The sequence below is a fragment of the Danio rerio genome, chromosome 21, assembly GCF_049306965.1.
Source record: "Danio rerio strain Tuebingen ecotype United States chromosome 21, GRCz12tu, whole genome shotgun sequence".
Taxonomy (NCBI): domain Eukaryota; kingdom Metazoa; phylum Chordata; class Actinopteri; order Cypriniformes; family Danionidae; genus Danio; species Danio rerio.
This window is the reverse complement of record NC_133196.1, coordinates 26,518,596-26,540,931: the sequence shown is the minus strand read 5'-3', so window position 1 is coordinate 26,540,931 and position 22,336 is coordinate 26,518,596. Positions and strand designations below refer to the sequence as shown.

The window sequence follows — 22,336 nt, the reverse complement described above, 5'->3', positions numbered from 1 at the left end:
TAGTTCACTCAAAAATAAAGATCTACTAACAAATTACTCTCACTCAAGTGGTTATAAACCTTTTTGTGTATGTTTTTCTGTTCCGCACAAAAGAAGATATTTTGAAGAATATTGTAAACCAATAATATTGACATCCATAGAAAGAAAAACAACTATTATGGTAGTCAGTGTTTACCGGTTTTCAACATTCTTCAAAATATCTGTTGTAAAAAAAGAAGTCAAACAGGTGTGTGACAATAAAATGATGACAATTTTCATTTTGAGTTAACTCATTCATTTTCTTTTCCCTTTATTAATCAGGGGTCGCCACAGCGGAATGAACCACCAACTTATCCAGCATGCGTTTTATGCAGCGGATACACTTCTAGCCATATCCTAGCACTGGGGAACCCCCATACACTCTTGCTTTCACACATTTAGCTTATTTAATTCACTTGTAGCGCATGTCTCTGTGGGGGAAACCGGAGCACCCGAAGGAAACCCACGCAAACAAGGGGAGAACATGCAAACTCCACACAGAGATGCCAACTGACCCAGCTGTGGCTCGAACCAGTGACCTACTTGCTGTGAGGTGACAGCACCACCCACTGCACCACTCTGTCGCCTTATTTTGAATGAACTATCCCTTTAAAGTACTTGCAAAAGTGTTGTCAAAAAACCATCGGCTGTTTAAGTGCTTACGAAAAAATGGGCCAATAGCTAAAATTCTGTCATTGTTTACTCAACCCTATGTTATTCCTAAACTGCACAACTTTCTTCAGCTGAACACATGAAAAGAAATTTGGAAGGATGCTGGTAACCTAGCCATGTCCATTGTATGGTCAAAATTTGGTAACATAAACAATAACATTCCTCTCAAAATATCTTCATTTTCCACAGAGAGAACAAATATTTTTGTAAAGCCAAAAGTAAACATTAATGACAGAATTATTATTTTTGGCTGAATTCTTCCTTTAAAACATTCCAAATATGCAACGATAATGGCTTACCATTTGATTTGTTTGGCTCCCATTTTGGCACTAGAGTTTTCAGCCCTCTTCACAACATTTACTCATCCAAAGCACATCGGGAAGTTTAGACATCGGCATTGTTCTTACAGACAACTTCAGAGTCCTGCCTCAGCACACAATGTGTGCTACCACTCGTCTTCTCTGCTAACTAGCTTCTCATTATCAGCAAGCATGCAACTGACAGCAGATCCCATCTGTGAGTTCAAAGCCTCTTCAGATGAACCCACTGTTGTCCAAATGGAAATCCTGTTTTCAATCCATCCACAGTGACAGGAGAGAGCGGCACTGCTCTGTCACCAAGGCAGCTGCATCCTGCACACTCCTCTCCTTCTCTCTCTGGCTGTGAGTTCGGCTAATTATTCCTCTTCTCAGTTCAGCCTGTTCTCAGACGTACCCTTTACTCCTCAAAGCTCTCCATGGCTGAGATGCATTCCCGTTCTAGCTCCTGTTTTTTGTGTGGGGATATCAGACTTGGTCCGGCCTTCCTCTGTTTACCCTCCCCCTATGCAGCCCTCCCTCTGTTTCGTCTTCTCTCTGCCCTGCCTCTCTCCCCATCTGTTAGGATCAGGATTTTGACAGAGGGGGTGCTGCTGCGAGGACTGTGGCTCGTTTTCTACAGGACAGGACGCACTTCACATTGAATTTAAGTGTAAAAAACAATAAAACTGCTGTAATCAAGTGGTATTGGCTGACGAATCAAACATTTGAATTCACTTTTTCTTTTAAGTCTCATGGTCATAAAGCTGCATTCATCAAAATATAAAGTGAAAACAGGAATACTTAGAAATGTGATTTACAATTAAAAATGACCGGTTACTGATTTAATTTGCATCTATTCTCGTGATGAAAAAAAATTTTCAGGGTAGTTCACAAGTGGAGAACATGCAAAATTTTGATTATTCAGAATACTAATTCTGGTTTATTTAGCATTCAGACAGTTTAACACACTTTTATGATACTAAACTTATCGAACAATGATGCGTGCTGAGTTAAAAGCACCCTTTGTATATGCATACATGTGATTTATCAGTTGAGAACTCGTGAACAGCTTATAAAATGATGAAAGAACAAAAAAACAGTTGTAGGAATTTCTCTGTCACATGCAAGCAGAGTTGTTTCTAATGACTGTTTTAAACTGTAATAGGCAATATTGCGAAATTGGTGAGAAAAAAACAGGTATGCATTGCATTTTGATCAAACTAAATAGTGTTGAAATGACACAAAACAGAAATGATAAAGACTCTTGCAAAAACCATCTAATATCTTAAAACTGTGTCAAAGACATTATTTATTTTCAATGTTCAAAAGTTGAGCAGCAGTTGTGCTCCTTATTATTTTTTCAGTATTTGTTTGATGCTTTTAGAAGATATTAAAGAAATGTTGGAAGCTAGTAGTCATTGAATTCCATTATTAGAAAATCCCAGTTTTAGATAATAATATACATATGGAAGACAATGTCTACCGGTTTCCAAAATTGTAAGAAATATTTTCTTTTCTGTTTAACATAAATGACAACAGAACTTTCTTTCTTGTGTGAACTCATTCATTCACTTTCTTGTCGGCTTAGTCCCTTTATTAATCCGGGGTCACCACAGCGGAATGAACCGCCAACTTATCCAGCACGTTTTTACGCAGCGGATGCCCTTCCAGCCGCAACCCATCTCTGGTAAACATCCACACACACACACAAACACTCATACACTACGGACAATTTAGACAACCCAGTTTACCTGTACCGCAGGGAGAACATGCAAACTCCACACAGAAACGCCAACCGAGCCGAGGTTCGAACCAGCGACCTTCTTGCTCTGAGGCGACAGCACTACCTACTGCGCCACTTTGTCGCCTCTTGTGTGAACTACACCTGTAATTTCTTATCAGCTTAGACTTATTAGCCTAGCAGATCTTTCTTTCTTGTAATACTATACAATGTACATCTTCTCCAAAAAGGGCTTTTTAAAGCAAAAAAATGTCCTGCTTGAACATGCAGTAAAGATTTTTTCCCTGATAGATCTCTTATTCATATAGGCATCTATGTGAGAGGTTACAATTGTGTTCCTTTTCCTTGTATGTCTGTCAAATAAATACTATTAGCTCTTTTTTAACAATCTAGGCGCAAAGTCTAAAGCCCATGGGCATTTCCGAATCCCCTTTTGCCATTAAGGACAAAAAAAAATATGCTTAATAAAAATTTTTTTCAAAACTATTTCTAAATTCAGTTCTAATTTCCAGCAAACGAATGAATCAAAAACTGTTTCAGTTCTTCAAAATAGTAACGCATTAACAATACGCCTTAACACACTTCCTTTTTAGACCGATACACCCAAGATTCCACAAAGTGGCCCAAATGGATTTGCTATTTAAACAATGTGGCGCAAAGCATAAAAAATTAGGGTTGTGCTGGTCTGAAATCACACCAAACTTGTCTTGCATCTTATTGGTGCTCGACTGCTAAAATAGTTTAGAATCACTATATTAAGAATCACTGTAACATCATTACATCCTACAACTTTTTGTGTCTTATAGCGCCCATTTAAAACAAACAAACAAAACCAATTTTTTATTTTAAATTACTTAAGATCCAAGGCCACTAACACCAGACTTAACCTGTGCCCTATGTACTCGTTGAAGCTTTGAAACTAAACCTGCTTGAGTTTTGGAGCCTGTGATGACATCTACCTTACACCAGTTTGTTCTTGATTCCACTTGAGGTACCACTGAGGCTTTAAGAAAAACAAGCTACGTTGAATAACTAGATTTTTTAAATTTCTTCTTTTAATTGGTATATTAAATGTTGAAAGTCTGATCAATTTATAAAAGCACTGGGTTTTATTGTGACCCAAATGTACCCTTATTACCACTGTGAACAATTCAACAAAGTTTTAAGCTGTTCAGATCTGTCATAACATGTCTTATGAAGTGCCACTCAACTTCAGTCCAACTCACTGGCCTGACAATGTCCAACAATGATTCCTCACATAACACTGGTATTTAAAGGCATTTAAAGACATCTGCAAAGAACTTAGTGACTAAGCATACAAATGATGCTCTGTTGGATAATCAGGTACTGAATCAGCTCCTTCAGCTAATTGTCCCAAATAAAGGCCAGTCACACATTTTGTGGTTTTCAGAGTCAGTGCATGATGAAGCCTTCGAGAAAGCCGGCGGGCAACAACATCCCCAGCTTCACAAAACAGGCAGAGAGAAAATTCTTGTGACAGCCTCCTCCGTTCCATCTATGTGTTCTCCTCCCATTAAGGCAGGGAGAATGAGGAACAGGGCTTGAGATGTTTTTTTTGTGGATTTTGTAACTAAGAGATACGGTGTAAAACCAATGACATTGTGAAATGTGAAACTGATTGGTTTCAAGAAGTGTTTTGTAAAACTGAAGCAAATGATTCTCAGCTGATGTTATTCTCAGTTTGAAAGTTTATGAGCACCTAATTGTCTATTTATTTCCATTTGCTTTTAAATATTGATTTTATATTGATATTATATAATCAAATATTGATTGATTTCAATATCTTAAAAAAAAAACAAATATTACAAAACTGTTAAAGATTAAAATTTCCATTTTTAAATCCAACCACATAAATTCTTTTTCTTAAAGAACTTTTGTTCCAACTATTCAATAATTGAAAGAAATGTTTGGAAGTGTTTCAATGTTTCAAATATTTGTCTAATTAATTGACATCCTGAAACTATCGCATTTATAATTGAGTTTAAACCATTTTTCAATAAACAAATGTAAATAATAGACATAGAAGTTAATGCATACAAAAGTTTCTCTATTAAATTGTAGTTTTTCTCATTTTATGGACGCACTTTACAATAAATTTTCATTTGTTCATATTAGGTAATTAGGTAACTACTAACACTAACTAATAATGAACACTTGTACAGCATGTTCTAATCATTGTTCAACATTTACAAATGTATTAAATAAAAACTAAATTCATGCTCTTTAACATCATAACAATGAACAACTACTTAAAAAATTATAAAAATTTTTATAATTAATAAATTTAATGTTAATAGTTTGTTCATGTGAATAGGTTGTTTTTAGATGACATCATTGATAACGCGCGAAATTCAGATTGAGGGTGTTGGGGAATTCATTTTGTCTTAATAAATTTCTGATGAATGTATTACTCTCATTTATATGCTTATTTGAGTGATTTCAGTATTATTATTATTATTATTATTATTATTATTATATTATTACCCATACCTGTGGGATTATTATCAGGTATGTGTGCTTGGGTAAATAAACAAAGAAGTCACCCTATGTAAATGCAGTCAGAGATGAGAAGAGAAATTAGAAGAGCAGCATTAATGTCACAATGAGAGTAGACTTATAAAAGCAAGACCGTAAGGACACCTGCGTTCTGTTCTGTAACTCATGATCATACACATCTGCACACTCAGACATGTGCCCCCGCTCAGTTGTAATGACTTTTAAAAATATGAGTACCTATGAACTTCAGCTGAACTTACAGTAGACAACTCAGTGGATAGTGAACAAAATATATTGTTGAGTATTGTTTTTTAGCTCAGTCATCACTTCTGAAACAGGAAGGAAAGACCTTAATTGGACATGGATAAGACCCCTGAAAGACCCTGAGATTCTATTGGTGGTTTTATGTTTCAAATCGGCCAAAACAAGAAATGTCAAACAGCTTTTAAAGACTTCCAAAAGCTTTTGAGCTTTTAAAGACTTCCACAACCATACACTCATCCACACTCATACACTACAGACAAATTAGCCTACCCAATTCACCTTTACCGCATGTCTTTGGACTGTGGGGGAAACCGGAGCACCCGGAGGAAACCCACGCAAATGCAGGGAAAACATGCAAACTCCACACAGAAACGTCAACTGTCCCAGCTGAGACTCAAACCAGCGACCTTCTTGGTGTCGGGAGACAGCACTACCCACTGCGTCGCCACGTATAGTAACATTCAGTAATGTAGAGTTTTATACATTCTATTTATCTTTTTAAAAAATAGCTTACATTAGCAAATAAAACACAAAGTAGGCCTACTGTGCAAAAAGGGGATGTCTCTCAGACACTTTTAGAAGCTGTTATTCATTCATTCTTACTACACTCAAGGTCTTTCGTGAAACGCAGTTGCTGTTTAATGTATAGTAAATCAGACTCATTCAAACTAGCATCACTGCACAAAAGCACATTATGAATGCATCCTACATTTCCGACTGTACAGTGTGTTTTCTTTTGCTGAGTTTTGAGGTAAGGGATGTTTTTATTTTCCATTCACTGACAGTGGGACAGAATCATCCAATTCCTTAAACTTCATCTTTTAAAATCGACTTCGACTGTAATAAAACAGTCTTCTCATAAAAGCCGGCGTATCAGTGCACCGCAACAGTGAAAACATGATTCGATTCGCGCCTTCTGACTGGTTCTCAGGATATAGCGGCTTTTGCTGTCAAAGTCAAGTGGTGTTTAGAGGCTTTTGCTTATTTCTGAATGGGCTGACGGTGCGATTTTGATGATTTCAAGCAAAAATATTGTTGAACATGTTTTAATTGAATAAAGCATTTACTCAATGTCAATAGCTAATTTTTGGCATTTAGCGGCTTTTGCATCTGAACTCATCATTTGTTAATGTGTTATATAAAATTCAGATGCACACCACCACATTTATACAAAATCCAGAAGAAGGTAAATGACGTATCGCTGTAATTAAATATCTATGTTGTTTTACACTAATCCAAGTCTTTACCGGCGTTTCGGCAGAATAAACAATCGTAACATGAACATCGAGATGTGCAGAAGTAGTGAATGTTTGTTGATGGTAAGTTCATTAAGTTCATTCCCTCTTACATAAATAATAAATAATAATGTAGACTATGCGTCCAGGTTTTTAGATGCTTTCATCTGTTATTTGGTGATGTCTGGTAGATATCCGCATTGTGGTTCTGTATAATTATAGCAAAGAAAACTGAAGCCTATTGGATAACTTGTTTATTACTAGTGCTTCGTCATACCACAGCAACAATATAATTACTATGAGAGTTAAATTCAAATAATTAACTATAGTATGCTTCCAAACTCTATTTACTATAGTATTTTACGTAGCATACTAGCTTGTACAGTATACCGCTCCAATGACAGGCAAATATATTTTAGTTCAGTAGAAAACTCAGCCCTTTTCATGATGCCCAACAACATATGTGATTATTTTCTATTTATAACTCCTTTGTAATATGATATAAATTGCAAATATACAGACTTCCCTCCATGTCTCCCATGCAGTTTTTTACTTCCTGCCCTCTATCTAATTTTTGCGCATCACCAGAACCACATGCTTGAAAACAACCTATAAACACATTGCCTAAAATCAACAGAGACACTTTATTTTATGTTCCAATTCACGGTATTAACAAACCATTAATTAACACTACTAGCGTAATAAACCTCTAATTAGCTGAATATTAATATTTAGTAAGATAGAAGTTGGTTTAGGTTTTGGGTAGGATAAGGGATGCAGAATAAGATCATACTTTATAGCTACTAATGAACAGTAAATATCCAAATAATAGGCAGGTAATAAGCCAGTAGTTAATAGCATGAATTGTGATCTAAACTAAAGTGTTACCAAATGACCTAATGCAAACTTATTGTAAAGTGTTACCAATTTCACTTTATTCTAGTTAAACTTTTAACACTGAATACAATCTGCATGATTACTCCTTTAAGGTATGACAATTTTATTTATTATTACCAATGCTTACAACAAGTACATTCTACTGTTAATAGTCAAAATCTTCTTGAGTTTGTCATAAAGATGTTTGAGTATCTGATATGTAAATGATATGAGAATATATACTTGTCAATTGAAATAAAATGCTGGTAAAATAAAATTTTAGCTCTCAAATAAGCTGTCAAAATTAAGCTTCATGTTATGCATATTATATTTTAAAGTAAATAATAATGTGATTTTGTTTACATTTACTGCCTTGTAGAAATCACTTCTATATGTTAACAGTTGTAACACATAAAAATGATTTGTTTTATATATATTACACAGATCGGTTTAATCAGTTTAAAGAATTATCTAGCTTACCCTGTGGATTTTGCTCCTGTCTCCTCTTCAAATGAGCCTCTCTGTCCCTCATACTGCTGAACCAGTGCTCGAACACTCCAGCAGGGATTTTCACCTTCCTCATCACCAAGGCAGCTGCGACTAAGAGCAAAAATATTTTTCAAAAACAGTAAAAAAAAACTATTAAGGAATTTCATTTTTTTCACATTTTCTTGCATACATTAAACAGAATATCAAATGTTTATGAATATTCATATTAATTACAAGTATCTGTTTTCAAACAAGGATATTAGGGCTTGTTGGCAAAGCTGACAGCAGAGCATAAGTTGAGGATGAAACATGTCTGCTGATCTGATTATCCATATGCCACCTCTGAACTGAGCTGCAATACCAGCAGACCACAGCAAGAGGGCATCTGTTCATCTGTTTCAATCGTAAAAAGTATTTGTATGACATTTAGCAAAGAATTTCCATTTTAAATAATACTCTGAAAACAGTGAAATGCAAAAAAGCAGAACTGAAATAATTAAATGGAAATAGACAGATATCCTTTGTGTATTTAATGTAATTTTAATAATCTACTGTCTTTGCCATCACCATGATGACCCAGTTAAACCATATTAAAAAATGACTTTCTATTTGTATATTGTTTTCTTAAAAACAAAGAAAAGACTTCAATGCAAATGAGAAAAAGGTAACACAAAAGTAAAGTAATACAACTTTCCATGAAACGTTGTCGAGTAATGCAGTCAGTTACTATTTTTAGGGTTTATCTCAATATTATAATGCATTCATTTAATAATAATTTTCCCAACTTTGGTAGGGATACAATAATGCACTGTTTTCCAACCCTGTTCTTGAAGGTGCACCAACAGTACATATTTTGGAAGTCTCCCTGATCTAACTCATTAACCTCAGGTGTGTTTGAGTAGGAAGAGGTGGAAATTGTGCTGTTGGTGTGCCTTTGGGAACAGAGTTGGGAAACACTGCATAAACGCAACAACAATGTACTAAAACCTACAGATCACAATGAAGTCAAAATAATTCCCAGTTTTCACTTATCTGCTGCTAAAAATGCTGTATTAAGCATTAGGGATGCTCCAATCGATCGGCCTATAATCACATTTTATGACTCAATCCGTACTCGCCAATCTGGCTGATCTCATGAATCGATCACAGGTAGGAGTTAACACGCAGAGGAACCAGACGTGCTAGTTGGAGAGCAAAATATTGGAATGGCCATGCATGTATTTAGACCTTTTTACGTGTATAAGAACTGAACGTTCTGTGTTTTTGACAATATTGTAAATTCACTAAAATCTGGCTTAACAAAATAAAAACGTTAAAATATTTTTTTAAACTTGAATATATAGGTGTGCATTTTAACGTCTTATTGATTGAATGTTTTCTTGATTGAGTCATGTTGAATTCTACTTTCATCATTTGGAGTGTTTTCAAATTGCTTTGATAGTTGTTTTTCTTACCAATATTTTATCTGTTTTATTTAATATTTTCTGTAAAGCTGCTTCTGACATGCCCACACTAATTGGTTATAAGAGACCTGTTTAAGGAATTATATGCAACATCCATCATTTATTCACACAAGGAAAGATCTCTATTTAAGCGTCACACGTAGGGGGGAAATGTGCCTTATGGATAATAAAGCTTGAAGCATAAGAATCAGTACTGAGTATCGGTATCAGTTTGTACTTGGTATCGGCTACAAAAGTCCTGATTGGATCATCCCTAAGCATGCCAGGGCAATAGTAAGTGATGTCATTCAGTATTTTCGGCAGAATCCCCATAGTTGTTTTTGGTTGTCAAATAGTCATGCATGCCTATAAATTGAACTCTTAAAATGTCTTGGCATAAGCTCACTTGTTTTTACAAAACCAAAGCCAATTAATGCCAAGGAATCATTTGAGTCAATAATGAATTCATAAAGACAGTCATGATTTGTTTTAGACATTTGAGCTAAACTAAATCATTTGAATGAATGGTTGTAATAATAACTCATTAAGATCATACTAATTGATTTATAACTGAATAACCACACTGAGCAAAATATTTATATTCAGGACAATTCCAAAAGATACTGAGATACCAAAATTTCTCTTTATTACACAGCCCAAAGTAAAGAGTACAAAACATTTGGGGTTACAAAAGTGTGTGGACTAAAAAGTGTAATATGAAGCTAAACCTACCTCCATTCTTGCCTGAGGTGAAAGACAGAACGGCCAGGGCGAGAAGCGTCCTGTCTGGCTGCTGCCAGTGCTGCTGCTGCATTCTGGGCCATGGCCATAGCGGAATGAGGTCTGTGATTGGCCGATGAGCCAGTGGAACTCCTGCTTACACCAGCTCCAGCTCTGTGATTGGCTGATGCGGAGGGTTTAAAATGTGCAGCAAGAGCGAGGATGAGCCTCATTGCGGATTTGAGATTCCCTTCCACAATGTCTTTGAGGACAGATAAAAGGGGAAGATAAAAAATATATATAAGCAGGCCTATCAGCTTAAACGTGATTAGTAGCCTGCTTTACAACTCACCCCTGGCAGATGTCTGTGGCATTCTGATCCGTTTGGATGACACAAACTGAAGAACCTTCTCCACGTTCTGCTTCTTTTCCTGATCGTCCCGTGGCTCATAATAAATGCCATCCAGCAGCTCACCAGCTTCACAAATGAAGAAACACAATTCAGTGCAGTGCTTCCCACAGGTTTGAAATATACTTGTGGTTGTAGCCTGAATAAACACCTTTTACCCAAAGCACATAAATGGTCAACTACATGCGACAAACAAAACTATAATGTGATTTTTACTATATTTTTATTTACTATGACACTGTTATTTACCTTTTCTTTTTAATAGGTTAAAGTTATTTTTAAAAGCCTGTTGAAATAAAAGGAATCCAGTATTTCTCTTACTTTTATGCAATTTAGGAGCCATGTGCACCCATTAACAGATAAAGGCTCCTCTCTCTCTCGCTTGTTGCTTTATTAGCCGATTCTAATGATATACAAATATTTAGCAGCCAGTATATTTTGTACTCTCCAAGTATATAGTCAAGTTTATCTGAGTGGTTTATAAAATGATTGATCATTTAATGTTTCTCTCTAATGCAAAAACGCATACAAATAACGGCAACTTTAGAAAGCAAAAGTAAAAGCCAGATCCCAGACATTTCAGGAGATTCAGAAACTACGGTTGGATGCATTTTGGCGCAAAAGACGCATCTCTGTATGTCTGCAGAGCACGTGTTGTGTAAGTGTTGATAGTTCTTGTGCACACAGAACCAGCAGTAGGAAACATGCAGAGCAACAGAGGATTTTCCACTGGTTAATCGATCGCAAATGTTTGGCCTTCTTGAGCAAATACAAAAAAAAGTGTAAAAGGATGATGATAGTAATATTATTATTCATGGCTCACCAAAGTACAGTCTATCTATGTGAAGCACTGCAGTGAATAGGATAATTATCCTCATTTATTCACTTTCCTTTGGCTTAATTCCTTTATTCATGAGGGGTCACAACAACTAAATGAACCGCCATATATCTAGCATATGTCAGGGCTTGAAATTGCGACCATTTTGGTCGCATATGCGGCCCAAAATTTTTTCTATGCGACCTTATATATTTGGGAGCATTTCTGCAATGCTTAAAATTGTTGTGTGCGACCAGTTTTTGCTGCAAAATGTTCACCACATGTGCGGATTCGGGAGACATTCACACAGAATGCATCTTTAAGCTCTTTGTCTGTACTTGGAACGTGAAACGCAGCGCTTAGGAATGGTTTAAAACAGTTATCATTTCAACTTGCTGCAGTAAACAAATCCAAGTACGTAATGCTTGCCCCGCCTTCGCGCTCTTCTTATTGGCCCACCACTGCTCTAGCACTGAACGTGAATGATTGGTTAATATCAGCTGTCAATCACTCAGTGCCTTCTGGCTTCGGATGATAGAGAGAGCTACTACCGCGAAAAACTGTAAAGCGCTGAAGATGAGAATGAAGATAACTCTGACAGATTTAGTTTTAGAAACCATGGCATCTACAAATAATGACACATCTTACTAGTGATGATGTGCTGAATGTTAATCCACCATCTACACTTTTCCAAGAATAGAAGACTTCCATTGGCTTCAAGTCCGCTATGAAAAGTCTGTAGGATGGAATTTTCAGGTAACCGTTTGCCACATCTAGCACGAGAGCTTCTGTTAAATCCTTCATATAATCGCCAGATGCTGTCCGCCGTGCAAGAGGCAGCTATATGTCAAATTTAACACCACATACACACCATCGCAAACGGGCTTACACTGAGTAAACTAACATCGCTACTCCTAAAAAGACCGGTATTGCTATTAACATGTATGCATATAATAAGGTACAGTATATGTCAAAAGCATCAGTGCAATATCAGACAGCACTTGTGAGAACAGCACAGTTATACCGTTAACACATTAATTCAAGCAGTGCGTGCAGGGCCGGTGAGCACTCCGTGTATGCTTTGGTCATTCAGTTCTGCTATAAAAATATTTTTTCTTGTGATAATGGGATTTCGTTGAGACATATTTTCCTCACGCTTGCATGTAATGTTATATATGATTTTTTTTTTTGCTTGTTAGTTTGATTAGTGTTGATTTCAAATACATTAAATATGTTTGTATAAAACTTGTAGTAACAGTGCTCATAATTGGTGGGTGCGACTAAATTTTGGCTGATGCGCCTACATTTTTAAAGTTAGGAGCACCGGTGCTACCAAGCAAAAAGGTTAATTTCGAGCCCTGTATGTTTTACACAGTGGATGCCCTTCCAGCTGCAGTACTGGGAAACACCCATATACTCTAACATTCACACACATACAGTACGGACAATTTAGCTTATTCAATTCACCTTCGCTGCATGTCTTTGGACTTTGGGGGAAAACTAAGCACCCAGGGAAACCAACGCCAACACAGAGAGAACATGCAAACTCCACACAGAAATGTCAACTGACCCAGCTTGAACTCGAACCAGCTACCTTCTTGCTGCGAGGCGACATTGGTCACAACTAAGCCTCCGTGCCACCCTAGAACTGTGGTACAATAAGAAGAGACTTACCCACTATCTCAATGAGGTGTGCTAGTACCACACCGTCTCTGAGATCCTGTCGTAAATCACTCACAGGATTCAGTCCTGGTCTCTTCCTCAGCTGAGCATTAACCCAGGACACATACGCAGCCAGTTGCTGCTAGAAAGGCAAAAAACACATACAAAATTTCAGTACAAATATGTTCTTTAGGAGCCACTGACCTGCAGAGTTTAACAGAAAACTAAAGACCAATTCAATATGATACACTTTGTGTGTTCTCGCTGTTTCTACAGTAGGTATCGTTAAAACTGCATAGTGACAAAGTTAGATTAGATGTCTTTTTTACGCACAATGCAAACATTTTTATGCTAAATCACCAACATAACAAAGCATCAATTTGCAGTCAGTCAAAGAATCAGTTTGTTTTATTGGCTAGAAATATTCTTAGAAGCATATTTTGAACATTGTCATTACATGTTCAGTAATATCTTTACTTTGTTTTCTTAAATATTTCCAATGAAACAGGTTAATTTACATTTACTTACAGGGCACCTATTTTACACTTTTTTCAAGATTTAAGTCTTTTGTGTGTCTCCGGTATCAGCAAAGTTTCAGCTCAAAACACCCATCAGATTATTTATTATACCTTTCAGAATATTGAAATGTTCTGCTCTGAACACATTGTAGCTGTTTTTGTGGCTTGTGCCTTTAATGCTAGTTCTCCCCGCCCACCGTTGCCATGTGCTTGTCAGAGTGTGCCTCAATCACCACCTCGGCTGCTTCAGATAAACAGCACAGTGACAGACATGAAGGACGCACATCTCACATAACATTTGTGAGAAATACTACAGTAAAAACTTTCCCAATGATTATTTGATGTGTTTGTTGTGGAGGTAATTCAAGCCTTTCAATGAGTCACACACAATGTCATAAATTCACACACACACACACACACACACACACACACACACACACACACACACACACACACACACAGTGCGCACGTTTATCTTTGCACTGTTTTACACTGCAAATGTGACAGGATACACGTTAATCTCCACTGCTGTATGGATATTAGTTAGGCTAATGTACAAAATAAACCTGATTTAATGTCCACAAACCTAGATTGAAGCGTCTTCTGTATAATTGTACTAACATGCGACTGTGGTGATAAAGTAAAACAACGGTAAAATTTGCTACAATTCATTCAAACATGCACTGTTTTAAAAACATTTTAAACTTGTAAAACTCATTCTCGATCACAGTTGATTATGATTAATGATCACAGCGAGCTGAAAAGATCTTGTAATCACAGTTGCTTTGCTCAAGTCCTGCCATGTTGATATTATATGCATTACTACGAAGACATGTTAATATGCGGCTGTCACTCAATTCGGTGGGCGGGGAAACTGCACTACTATGTCACATTGCGGTGGGCCTCAAAATGGGAGGGATTTGGATCCTATTTTAACGTCAGGAAATTTAAAAAAAGAGACTTATTGTGTTTCTATCACCCAAATATGACTGTGGACACACTATACCTACACACAGTTCAGAAATGTTTAAAAAAAGAAAAAAAAATTCAAAGGGGGGCTGATCATTCTGACTTCAACTGTACCTCCCTTCTATTGACTATTACTATTGACCTTATTCTTCACGTCCAAGTGGGCAGACACTGGAGTATTTTTGCCTCGAGACTTTATTCACTTCCATTAATTTTTAGACATTAAAACATATCATTACATTGCTCGATCTTGCAAACTGACATTTACTTATATTATTATACATTTTGTGTGTAGTCATGAACACACTAATTTGTAGATCAAGTAGTTTGACCATTTTCTGTCATTTATTATTCCTAGTTATTACTCCTATAGACAACTGAATCAGAATTTCTAAAACAATCCCAAGAACAAGCACTTCTGCATTGTAGAATATGGTCAATAGTTTGTGAAAAATTTAATATGTCCAAAATCAACATGGACGACTTAGTTATGCTGAGGTTCTTTACTATCCCACTTTATTATCTTGAGACCACAAAAAACAATTTACAAATGGGAGGTCATATCAAATAGAACATACTTTAATTGATAACAGTTGTGAAACAAATAAAAATGTAAAAAAAATAATAAAATAAAAAAAACAACTCTAAACTTAATTGCAGTATCCACTCGTACAGTAGTGATTTTAGATGCACAAAGAGTTTTGTTATAATACCGTATAAGAGTCGAAGTTTCACAGATCTCATCTCATTTGCATTTTCAGTGCAAGTGTCAAAAATGTCCGTTTAGCACACCTTCCCTGAAAGAGAGTATATAGTGCTGACTGTCCTGGTGGAGTGGCTAAATATGGGGTGCCTGTGTTGATGCCCCTTTTCAAAAGAAATTTATGCCTCAATGCTCAAGATGCACCTGCTTTGACAGGGCAAGTCCATGCCCATTCACCACTGGCGGCCAGCATCACCCTGGTTCAACAGCATGGATTAATCTGACTTGCACTTTCTCTGGCTTGTCACAAAAGGACAGCTTAACTCCCCACGCTCACGCTTCCTCTTCAGCAAATACATGTAGGAACACATAAAAACTGCAGTGAGGTTTGCCGCAGCTCTACCCTCTGGCAAATGTGCTGCGTGCGCACTGAACAAGATATGATTTTTAATTTTTTTTCAAAAATGAAGAATGTGGGGTGGTTGCAGAAAAAAATACAGTGGGCAGAAAGGGTGATTTCTTATTTTGACTAAAAGTAATTACCTATTACTTGGTTGCGTAGTATTTCCTAAAATATTTTTGTCATTATTAATCATTTAGACATTTTTTTTTCAACTATTGTTTTCATCTGAACGACTGTGCAATTAGCTTTATGCAATTACCAATACTGATGCTTTTAAATAAAAAACAATGCACAAAACCATCACAAAATTGTCCATGTGACTTTTATTTTATAATGTCTTAAGTAGCAATTCAGTGACTTTATGGGAGGGAAAGACCACAATTTAAATGTTTTTTACTGTATCAGTGAATTAATCATTCAGACCAATAACGTGAGCAAGATTAACTGATTTTTAAAAAAAAATCAAATAAAAAAACAGACATAAATCAGACATAATTTCTCTCATAAGCAATACAATTAGGGAACAGATGTCAAGATTTTCCATACAACCAGCTTTGGTCTGTTTCTCCCCCAAAGCTATCACATGGCTTCAAAAGACTGAATAAGGGACATAAATTGTATAGATTATTTTTATGATTCAATTTGTCCCTTTTTGGAGCATGAAAGCTCAAGTCTGTGTTCAATGAAATGCAATGAAAAAGTTAAAGGAACGAACTTAAAAATATCCACAATAATTATGCATTATATGCATTACTACGAAGACATGTTAATATGCGGCTGTCACTCAATTCGGTGGGCGGGGAAACTGCACTACTATGTCACATTGCGGTGGGCCTCAAAATGGGAGGGATTTGGATCCTATTTTAACGTCAGGAAATTTAAAAAAAGAGACTTATTGTGTTTCTATCACCCAAATATGACTGTGGACACACTATACCTACACACAGTTCAGAAATGTTTAAAAAAAGAAAAAAAAATTCAAAGGGGGGCTGATCATTCTGACTTCAACTGTACCTCCCTTCTATTGACTATTACTATTGACCTTATTCTTCACGTCCAAGTGGGCAGACACTGGAGTATTTTTGCCTCGAGACTTTATTCACTTCCATTAATTTTTAGACATTAAAACATATCATTACATTGCTCGATCTTGCAAACTGACATTTACTTATATTATTATACATTTTGTGTGTAGTCATGAACACACTAATTTGTAGATCAAGTAGTTTGACCATTTTCTGTCATTTATTATTCCTAGTTATTACTCCTATAGACAACTGAATCAGAATTTCTAAAACAATCCCAAGAACAAGCACTTCTGCATTGTAGAATATGGTCAATAGTTTGTGAAAAATTTAATATGTCCAAAATCAACATGGACGACTTAGTTATGCTGAGGTTCTTTACTATCCCACTTTATTATCTTGAGACCACAAAAAACAATTTACAAATGGGAGGTCATATCAAATAGAACATACTTTAATTGATAACAGTTGTGAAACAAATAAAAATGTAAAAAAAATAATAAAATAAAAAAAACAACTCTAAACTTAATTGCAGTATCCACTCGTACAGTAGTGATTTTAGATGCACAAAGAGTTTTGTTATAATACCGTATAAGAGTCGAAGTTTCACAGATCTCATCTCATTTGCTTTTTCAGTGCAAGTGTCAAAAATGTCCGTTTAGCACACCTTCCCTGAAAGAGAGTATATAGTGCTGACTGTCCTGGTGGAGTGGCTAAATATGGGGTGCCTGTGTTGATGCCCCTTTTCAAAAGAAATTTATGCCTCAATGCTCAAGATGCACCTGCTTTGACAGGGCAAGTCCATGCCCATTCACCACTGGCGGCCAGCATCACCCTGGTTCAACAGCATGGATTAATCTGACTTGCACTTTCTCTGGCTTGTCACAAAAGGACAGCTTAACTCCCCACGCTCACGCTTCCTCTTCAGCAAATACATGTAGGAACACATAAAAACTGCAGTGAGGTTTGCCGCAGCTCTACCCTCTGGCAAATGTGCTGCGTGCGCACTGAACAAGATATGATTTTTAATTTTTTTTCAAAAATGAAGAATGTGGGGTGGTTGCAGAAAAAAATACAGTGGGCAGAAAGGGTGATTTCTTATTTTGACTAAAAGTAATTACCTATTACTTGGTTGCGTAGTATTTCCTAAAATATTTTTGTCATTATTAATCATTTAGACATTTTTTTTTCAACTATTGTTTTCATCTGAACGACTGTGCAATTAGCTTTATGCAATTACCAATACTGATGCTTTTAAATAAAAAACAATGCACAAAACCATGACAAAATTGTCCATGTGACTTTTATTTTATAATGTCTTAAGTAGCAATTCAGTGACTTTATGGGAGGGAAAGACCACAATTTAAATGTTTTTTACTGTATCAGTGAATTAATCATTCAGACCAATAACGTGAGCAAGATTAACTGATTTTTAAAAAAAAATCAAATAAAAAAACAGACATAAATCAGACATAATTTCTCTCATAAGCAATACAATTAGGGAACAGATGTCAAGATTTTCCATACAACCAGCTTTGGTCTGTTTCTCCCCCAAAGCTATCACATGGCTTCAAAAGACTGAATAAGGGACATAAATTGTATAGATTATTTTTATGATTCAATTTGTCCCTTTTTGGAGCATGAAAGCTCAAGTCTGTGTTCAATGAAATGCAATGAAAAAGTTAAAGGAACGAACTTAAAAATATCCACAATAATTAACAGCACAACCGATTTCTACAAGGTTTTTAATTGGTTTTTAAAATCAGTCAAAAAAATCTAATTTTTACAGTTATTTCAAATAATTTTGATTAAATTAAAAATACATATCTTAAATTTTGGTAGTCATATTTTAAAAATTTGGTTTTCATTTTTAAAATAATTTTTCCAAAAATACTTGAAAACTGTTAAACTCTTAAACAGCAGACTATAATTAAAATTGAACAAGTTTGATGTCAGTGTTCCTTGCAGCTTGTATTAAATAGTATTATTAAGCTTTTAAAACCTTTTCTCTGCCTTAACTAGGCATGAAGCTAATCGTTTTTAAGGTATACCGCACTTTGGAAAAGTCAAGGTTTTAAAACCCCCAAAATCTTTGGATATTATTAATTATTATTATTATTTTTTTTTTAGGACAACTGTATCACCAGCAAAAAAAAGATATGAAAATATCCCATTTTAAATAGTAATAAAATCTGTTTTTTTTTTTTTAACTAATTAAGACAGCAGAAGTCAACGATTTGTTTGAATTATTTAGCCTAACATGTTTACGGTTCCAAAATATTTTAAGTTTCCCAAAATAAAATATATTGTGTTCAAAGGAGAAAAAGTTCTTGTTTTTTACCCAAACATTTAAAAATAATATATTTTAGAGCAGTACTCACAATACTGTGAAACTGATATTTTTATCCAAGGTTATCATATCAGAATCTTATACCGGCTCATGCCTAGCCTAAACCTTACAAGTCAACGTCTAGTTCACATGATATGTCAACTTGATCTGTGTCGTGTGCAGTCACATGCACAGTCAAGAAAACACATGTACACACAAAAATATCCCAAAAAGAGCTCTGCATGTTTTCACACACAGTAGCGTTTATTGATTTGCCACACGGTGGGCTGAAAAACACAATGTAAGCTCTGTCTGAAGCATATCGTCTCAGCTCAATCTAGCAGTGGGCCAGATTAACAGGCTTCTCAACGAGAACACAGAAAGCTTTCAGCACATACACACAGCAAGATGCTGACTGTGCATGAAAACTGGAAGGTGGCAATAGTTCTGTTCAGCCAGCTGTACAAATGAACTGCATGTACCCACAGTGCCACTACAGATGGATTTAATTCAATCAGGGCACTTTATTCTCACCTTTTACCTGATGTGAACTGGGATATCTGTAGAGGATGAGACAGCCGGGATTCAAAACAGAAAAATCAATGATAAGCAGCACTTGATGGTTTATGGTTACAGCCTGAGGGCAGGCAGATGTAGAAGCACTCGTTCTAAGGTAGCATTAGTATGGAATGTCTGATAATAGTGATTTCTGAAATGGCATAATATGCTTAGCACCTCTTCCCACACAATCTTTAAGAGAATGAGCTTGATAACTGACACAAGGTTAAAATGATTCATAGGGGAGGATAGTTCATCCAAAAAATACTGAAAACCTGCAACCATACAGTGTTTAATTTTCTAACAATGGAAGCCAATAGTTGAAGGTTTTAAGCTGTGTTCAAAATATCTTTGTTAGTGTTCAACAGAATTAAGAAACTCATAGAGGTTTGGAAAGACCTGAGGCTGAGTAAATAGTGAGTAATTTTTCACTTTTGGGTAATATATCCATAGAAAAATTGTTAGAGTAAGTTCCTGGATAGATTAGTTAAAATACTTTCATTCATTCATTCTTTTCTTTTTCGGCTTAGTCCTTTTATTAATCAGGGGTCGCTACAGAGGGATGAACCGCCAACTTATCCAGCATGTGTTTTACGCAGTGGATGCCCTTTCAGCTGCAACCTAGCACTGGGAAACACCCATACATTCTCATTCACACACATACAGTATGGCCAATTTAGTTTATTCAATTTACCTGTATTGCATGTCTTTGGACTTGTGGGGTAAACCGGAGCACCCGGAGGAAACCCACGCAAACAGAGAGAACATGCAAACTCCACACAGAAATGACAACTGCCCTAGTCGCGGCTCGAACCAGCGACCTTCTTGCTGTGAGGCGATCGTGTAGAAGACTACCATGTTAATAAAACTACAGTCTAACTGGGTAAAATATACAGAGGGAGAACAGGGTCTCATAAACTGCAAAAAAGGTTATTCCATTTGTATATTTTTAATAGTTTCTTTTAAAAACATTTTTGGTCAGCTATTTGGAAGTAGGGTGGCGTGGTGGCGCAGTGGGTAGCGCTGTCGCCTCACAGCAAAAAGGTCACTGGCTCGAATCTTATCTTTACAATGAAGACAGTAAATAATATTTGACTAGATATTTTTCAAGACACTTCTATACAGCTTAAAGTGACATTTAAAGGCTTAACTGGATTAATTAGGTTAACTAGGCAGGTTAGGGTAATTAGGCAAGTCATTGTATATCGATGGTTTGTTCTGTAGACATGCAAAAAAATATAGATAAAAAATATGCTATTTTTTTCCGATAGTCTACAGAACAAACCATGTGTCTTGAAAAATATCTAATAAAACATTATTTACTGTCATCATGGCAAAGATAAAATAAATCAGTTATTAAAAATGAGAAATGTTTAGAAATGTGTTGAAAAAAATCTTCTCTTCGTTAAACAGAAAACAGGGAAAAAAATAAATGGGGGGCTAATAATTCTGACTTCAACTGTTATATATATATATATACTGTGTATATATATATATATATATATATATATATATATATATATATATATATATATATATATATATACACACACACATTTATCTAAGTGGCATTAAATAGGCTCTATGCAGGATTAATAGGATTGTCTCTCATCGTTTAGCTATCAGGATTATTGTCTGTTATCATATGTCTTATGAATAAATATTATGTTGTATTTATTTCATAATTTACATTGTCCTGTTTTTATTAATAATATTAATTTATCAAAGTATTAATATTCACATTTTAATATAAAAACGATTTCCAAAGCCTAATTTGTGTAACTATAATTCCAATGACAATTCATTAACATAAAAAATAATTTCTATTTCGATGATTTCACCAGTATGCATGGTATATACATTGTGCAGTATCTACGCCGGGTACGTAATGCACAATGGTTTTATTTCGCATGTGCTATCTGAGGTGTACCATATTAGCCAACAAGCACTGATTTTAAACTACCTTATACAATAAAATGCACCATAAATTTTGTATGAGTAGGGACCTGGTAACTATTGTTCTACAGCAAAAACTCAAAGAAGAGTAAACAATACAATGCCGTCGCGCTCTTCTTTATAACGGTAACGTTACGTCTTAAAAGTTGCGACAGCTAAAGTGCTTAAACTTTTCGCTTAGCCCGGACTTAACCAAACTCTGAGAAAATGACACGAATGCAAATGAAACGAGTTTTCGGAGTCCAGTACCTCATTGGGACCCTCCTGCAGCACGTCAAGCAGGTTTCCTTTAGACAAGGATGCGATCATTCTTCTGACTTCTCATCAAGGTGAGCGGAGGAGCGCGAGGGGAATAATGGTACCTTCCTTAAGTCAGAGAGAGCGTTTTAACCGCATGTCGCAAAAGCTGAAGTAAACAAAGGAAACCAGAGAAAACACCTCAGCCAAGGCGATGGCCATATGTGCCCGTTAGCTCGAAAGACCTGAAACAGGATACGAGGTGGACGCGGATGGCGAGAAGTGATGCGCATGCGCCCGCAGCAGCTGCTTTGCGGTCGTCATGGAGACGCTTTTACGCTGACTTGGGCTGTTTTACTGCTTTGGCTTATTTCTGCAGTATTGGGACAGTGGCGCGCAGGATATATAGCTGACTTTAATTAAAAGACTCATTTTAAAACAGCGGGATGCTCTAAAAACGCTCTAAATTAAAGTTAA

The 22,336-nt window shown here is 36.0% G+C and overlaps 1 protein-coding gene across 11 annotated transcripts in view; it reads right to left on the bottom strand.

Annotated features, from left to right (window-relative positions):
• The window catches only part of dixdc1b (DIX domain containing 1b), a 50,279-nt gene that overhangs the window by 24,881 nt on the left and 3,062 nt on the right, over positions 1 to 22,336 (bottom strand). For 3 of the 11 annotated variants that reach the window (XR_012396800.1, XM_068216057.1, XM_073935390.1), the window contains exons 1-5: positions 21,872 to 22,118; positions 13,174 to 13,303; positions 10,626 to 10,751; positions 10,286 to 10,535; positions 8,103 to 8,222 (exon numbers count right to left, since the gene is read on the bottom strand). Coding sequence is in view for 10 of the 11 variants with exons in the window: in XM_068216057.1 (XP_068072158.1) it covers positions 8,103 to 8,222; positions 10,286 to 10,535; positions 10,626 to 10,751; positions 13,174 to 13,303; positions 21,872 to 21,931 (686 nt within the window). In the remaining variant the exon portion in view is untranslated. Of the gene's footprint in view, positions 1 to 989; positions 1,469 to 8,102; positions 8,223 to 10,285; positions 10,536 to 10,625; positions 10,752 to 13,173; positions 13,304 to 21,871; positions 22,119 to 22,336 lie in introns of those variants that run through there. The other 8 variants (XM_073935387.1, XM_073935391.1, XM_073935388.1 and 5 more) reach the window with 4 other exon arrangements.